This window comes from Phragmites australis, chromosome 9 (assembly GCF_958298935.1).
Source record: "Phragmites australis chromosome 9, lpPhrAust1.1, whole genome shotgun sequence".
NCBI classification, from domain to species: domain Eukaryota; kingdom Viridiplantae; phylum Streptophyta; class Magnoliopsida; order Poales; family Poaceae; genus Phragmites; species Phragmites australis.
In genome coordinates, this window is record NC_084929.1 from 4,834,056 (window position 1) to 4,839,959 (window position 5,904).

Sequence of the window (5,904 nt, forward strand, 5' to 3'; positions counted from 1 at the left end):
GCTTTACATAGAAAGGGGAACCAGTGGAGAGTCTCAACCCCATTTCTCAGTTCAAATATGCAAAGTGTTTGTGCTTCAATAGTGTGGTGCTTGGTTGGCTTCAGCATTTCACAGCATGTTTTAAACCGGGAAGCTTCAGACCCAATCAAAATGTCCATCAAAGCGATTGCCTTTATGCTAGCAGATCATATTGCAAGATCACAGGTTTTTGCCAAGGATATGATTCATGTCAGACTGCGAGGTCCTTGTCCAAGAATTAAACACAGGAAGGTCTTCACAAACCACTTCAAACTCCATTGAAGTATCAAACTGATTTTTGCCGCAAATTTTGAACAGGACTTCATAGTGAACCATGGAAGTTTGTTTCCATGTCAAAGAGAAGTAGATACAGCTGCAAATAGCTTGGTTAAGGTATAATAGCAAAACCGCCAGATGCAGGCTCATGAGTTGCGGACAGATCAGAATCTGGTGAAAATTTGAACATATGAGGACTGACAAGTGTGCCAATTGTCCAAAAAAATGACACCAGAGCTGCGATAGTGGCACGTGTAACTACCATGTTTGGTCAAACTTGTCTAACTTCAGACCAACCTTGTCTTTAAAGTACAGATGCAAGTAGGTATCTAATAGGTAGTTCTGTGTTGCTACTTAGTTTATTTTTTTTTAACTTAATTAGGTAGGAATGAATCTTTAGTTTATTATTATTTTTTAATCGATATCCAAAATATACAGAACTTGCATCTATTTTAGGAGTAGTGAAGAAGGAAAATGTACAGCCGCCTCCAAAGCAAAGAAGCGGAAAATGTATTCCCCTCGCCACTCGTGGGCTGCGCGAGATGAAACAAACCAGCCCGGCCTGGCCCAGCCCATCCCAACACACCCCAATCGGATCAAAATCCAGCCGTCAGATCCCCAAACCCCTAGATCCAACAGCCCACTCCCCTCCGCCTCTTCTATATAGTCTAACACTACCGCGACCTCCGGAGCCCTAGCCTCCACCCCAACCCTACCCAAACCCTACCCAGCCGCCGCCGTCGCCGCCGCCGCCACGCGGAGGCGACCCCCCACCGCCGCCAAGATGCAGATCTTCGTGAAGACCCTGACGGGGAAGACCATTACGTTGGAGGTGGAGTCCTCGGACACCATCGACAACGTGAAGGCCAAGATCCAGGACAAGGAGGGCATCCCCCCGGACCAGCAGCGTCTCATCTTCGCCGGCAAGCAGCTCGAGGATGGCCGCACCCTCGCCGACTACAACATCCAGAAGGAGTCGACGCTGCACCTGGTGCTCCGCCTCCGCGGGGGCGCCAAGAAGCGCAAGAAGAAGACGTACACCAAGCCCAAGAAATTGAAGCACAAGCACAAGAAGGTGAAGCTCGCCGTACTACAGTTCTACAAGGTCGACGATGCCACCGGCAAGGTCACTCGCCTCCGCAAGGAATGCCCCAACTCCGACTGCGGCGCCGGTACCTTCATGGCCAACCACTTCGACCGTCACTACTGTGGCAAGTGCGGCCTCACCTACGTCTACAACCAGAAGGCGTAAGGCTGGTCTGCTTCGCTTTACCTGCCTTCCTAGCAAGTGCCGAGCCGTTTGTTACTCGAGTTGAATCTTATTTAGATCTGTATGAGGTTGAAACTTAATGGAGTAGTCGTATCTATCTTCTTGGAACGCCTGTTGCTGAGTTAAGCTATGCGAGTTTAATTTTAGTTTCATATGCTATCATGTTTGATGATTATATCTTCAAGCATTTGGCCATCTTTCTTTGGTCGGTTAAAGTAGTGATACATGAAGGTTTAAATGTTTTTGGTATTGTGCTGGTGCGATCGCTGTGAGGTTGATAAGGGCCCTCGGGTGGCTGCTGGTGAGGGTTGGAATGGCCTTTTTGCTACATGTTGATAGAAGCATATGATTTGATTCTGGGACTCTTGCTATTTGTTTCTTGATTATTAATGTCTGATGAGATCTTGGTCATTGATTAGTGTTTTGCAAATGCCTTCTGTTTGTCATAGAATGAGGTAGTATTTCAGTTCTGTGGTTGTGGATGCTAGTAGTGTTGAGGTCGGCATTAGTCTTATATATGTGCACCTCTGGTAGTATTTACCATTGTGATGTGATTTTTTTTACTGATGCATTGGCTAGCAGTATTAGAAATGCATTGCCTTCCATTACAGAAAATGGGTTATAATTGCCACATAAGTCGTTGTCATGTCATGTGATTTTTTTAGCTTGGTATTAGTACCATAATGTCATTGCTGTGTGCTGTGAGCCTGTGCTAGTCGACTAAGTTAGCATTGGGTTTGCATTCTGATCGGTGAGACGATATTCCGATTTGTGAGCTTGTTGTCAGCTGCTGGATGATTCAATTTTGGCCAGTATTTGGTTCACTTTCTGATTGGTTTGACGACATTGCGACTTGAGCGTGTTCCCAGCTGCTTGTAGGTTTAGTAAATCAACAAGCCTGTTGAGTCGTTTGGTTTTGCTGCTGAAAATCACAGCATAATTGATTGTTGTATGTATTTTGTTCTTTGTGTGATGCTCATGATTCAATGAGCAGAAGTAAAAAAGGTTTAGAAGCGCTGTACCTGCACACGACTGTATTTTCGAAATATGATATCGAGTGTCGTTTTTCATACCCTACATGGAGGGTTTGATGCAAGATAAGTAGCTTCCCTGCAGATGACGTTTTTGACCGATTGTGCCAAATGGCCAAATCCTCCAAATCGTTGTTTTACCCTTTTTTTCTTCGGAACACTGGAATTTCCCCCCTATTCTTACAGGAACTGAACTGATTCTCATTTTCGGTCTTCAATCTCAGCAGCTCAGCTGGTGCGTGTATGACTTGCATTTTTTTGTTGTGCTCGTGTTGCGACTAAACTATCATAATGCAACATTATACCTTTTGCTTCTGCTCTTTTGGCTCTTGTCGGCTTTCAAAAGAATCAGCGAGCCACGTAGGAGGAACATGTATGGAGAAATACGATCTCTTCGTAAGCCAGCAATACATTATCCGTGATCAAGCGGCCCGGAACATGCACTCTGATTGAGTTGAGAGCAATTACATCCGTCAAGGAGGAGTCAATTTGCAGCAACTTTCGATATAACTTTCTACAGAACATTGCACCGACTGATCATAGGCATGAAAACTTTGATTTGTTCAGGATTCTTTACCTTCCGAATTAACACCATAATTTCCTCAATAATAAAAGTTTTATTAACTTTTATTGTTACATTAACATAATACAATTATATACGAGCTCATCTTTGGTCTCTGTATAGTCAAGATGCATATAATCATCTCGATTAATTAAAGGAACCGAGTACAAAACTACAATCACAGTCGACGGCTAACTAGCTAAACTAGGTCCACCTAGGCTCTGTGGAAGGAAGTTCCAGGTAGGACAAAAGATTATATCACTCGGCCAAAAGAAAATGGTTACCAGAGCTTGCATGTGGCCATTGATTTAAGTGAACATGGGAAGAAGAGGCCACTAATGGAGATACAGATACGCACCAAGGAGATGGGTAGATTTGCTGTTGGTGGAGAGGCATCTCATTCTCTCTACAAGGGCGGTCTTACAGATCCTGGAGAGGTTAAACGCATGCTTAATTCTCATTCTGTTCCTTGTTTTACAGCACACAAAATCTTTGACTTTGGCAAGATTTTGGAAGTAGCTTTTCTTCACATTACTTAGGTTTTTTTCCTCTAATAAGGGAACTTAAAAATCTATGAACACATGATGAATTACCTATAATTTTGTTTACTTCATGTTAAGTGTGAAAATTATCGAGCGCAGAGCCGCAGAGGTAGTATCTGCCTTGGATTATGCTAACTAACCTGATAGACAGTGCTAACGATTTGGACGCTAAACTGAAATGATGTTATCTGGACATTGCTTAGAATCAGCATTCTTTGAATTATTTTGTCTCCAGGCAAAAAGATTCGAGGAGTGTAATTTAATCGGATATAGATGAATATAACTTATTATGTATTTTATTCTATATATATTTTTTTAAGTTAGATACAGATAGTATCGGATATATTTTTTTAGTCGGAGTCCAAGCGTATAGTGCCGTAAATTTTAGGTTAGATAGATGATTTTTTTTAAATTTTATTTGCATCCCCACGCATCACATTAAATAATATATGAGTGCAATTAATGTGATTACACCGAGAGTGATCGCTGAGATATAAAAATAAGAGTATTCAGCATTATCTTGCTATAGATGTGTAATAATATATCTATATATTATCATGTTTTTAAATGAAATCATAGTATACTTTTTCGTAATACATAACATTCGGATATTTCGAACGAATATTAGTTATCCTACATCTAATCTTTTTTTCTCGGATCCGGAGTCAGACATAGATAGTGTCAAATATCTATTACTATATCTCATATTTACTTCGCAAACCTTCGATCTATCAGACAAGGGAAAAAATATCAATCCTATTTTCACGCTACTCAAGACTACTATGTTGGCTGCAGCAGAGTTAGCAGCTCTGCGCCTCCGTGACCTACCAGCTAGTGATCAAGTAAGAGGCGACTACAAGAACCGGGCTTTCTGCCTGCTCGACAAAAACGGGGATGGCAGGATCAGCATCGAGGAACTCACCGAGGTGATGGAAGATCTAGGTGCCGGGGGCGAAGACGCAACGGAGCTCATGCATCTTCTTGACGCAAACAGCGATGGCTCCTTGAGCTCCGATGAATTCGAGTCGTTCCAGCGACAGGTGGTTGTCATTTACATGTTTTGGCTTATCCTTCGCAATGGTCATTTTTTTTAAGTTCTTTTTCACCTAGTCTTCTTTAGAGGCTTTTACAGAACCGGGGTCAAGTTACCTAACTGCACTACGTTTGTAATGGTCATTTCAATACCTTGTTGTAAAACTTATCTTCATAGAGCAAAAATTTAATAACTTTTCTATGTCTTGGACTATCAGCTTGAACTAACGAGAGGACTGGAGGACAAGGATGATCACTACAGGAAGATATTTGTTAGCAGCAGAGGTGGCGTGGAGGAGTAGGAGGAGAACTGGGATAGAGAGGAAGAAGAGTTCTGGGATTTAGACGAGAAGCAGGTTAACAGCATTGCCATTCTTGTCTGTTACAAATTGGCTCTCTCCTCTGTAGAATCGAGAACGATGATTAAAGAAGGTGAATAAATATTTTATAATATTTTTAAAATAAATGATTTATTTATTGTCTATTCAACACTCTTAAAAAGTTTAAATGAAAGCATAAACGTTAGAGAGACAAAGTGAAAAAGAAAGTCGCTTCTGCTTCCGATCCCACGAGCCGCCTTGTCATTTGCACCGGTATCACTTTCGTTAGATTTTATCAACATGCCATCTTCATCCTCCGTTTCATGTTTCGCTTGACCTTCACATGTACCACTAGGATCACCTTTGACTCCGCCTGACCTCTTTTATCGTCCAGCACCAAGCACCCGTTTAATCCCGATCACCCACCGTCGACCATAAAGTTGCATCCGTTACCTACATACTATAAAACAAACAACCATATTTCTCTAACTCTAACTTCAGTTAGTCCATAATCAAAATACTTAAAACAAGCTCAAACAATCCAAAACTCGAGAAAACAAATCAACAACCTTATCAATTTCTCATCATATATAAAACAAAACACATTTCAACTTATTTTCTCTCCCTTCTCTGTCTCACTCCGTTAAATAGCACCGTCGGAGGATTAACTCCGGTCGCAGGGATCCTGAGAGACCCCTTTTTAGAGATTCGACCGGGGGGATGATCCTGAATAAGTTCGTCGGAGAAATAAATGGAAGTGAATGCAAATGCAACGGCCGGTGGAGGGGGATGATGACCTAGTGCAAGAAGAAGTAAATGCACCAGAATTTAGACAGGTTCGGGCCACGCGGAG

The 5,904-nt window shown here is 42.1% G+C and overlaps 1 protein-coding gene and 1 long non-coding RNA gene across 2 annotated transcripts; both read left to right on the top strand.

The window, feature by feature from the left end:
* Positions 1 to 969: 969 nt before the first annotated feature.
* Positions 970 to 1,718, top strand: LOC133928502 (ubiquitin-ribosomal protein eS31y fusion protein). Its single transcript, XM_062374850.1, has one exon. The coding sequence runs from the start codon at positions 1,079 to 1,081 to the stop codon at positions 1,544 to 1,546; it is 468 nt and encodes a 155-aa protein (XP_062230834.1). The 5' UTR covers positions 970 to 1,078; the 3' UTR covers positions 1,547 to 1,718.
* Positions 1,719 to 4,490: 2,772 nt separating this feature from the next.
* LOC133928456 (uncharacterized) lies at positions 4,491 to 5,215 on the top strand. The gene is made up of 2 exons (XR_009911448.1): positions 4,491 to 4,739; positions 4,950 to 5,215. It is a non-coding gene; the product is annotated as an uncharacterized LOC133928456 (long non-coding RNA).
* Positions 5,216 to 5,904: the final 689 nt, after the last annotated feature.

Bases quoted from the DNA above. Each gene is read 5' to 3' on its own strand.
- LOC133928502 (XM_062374850.1), top strand. From the start codon at position 1,079: ATGCAGATCTTCGTGAAGACCCTGACGGGGAAGACCATTACGTTGGAG.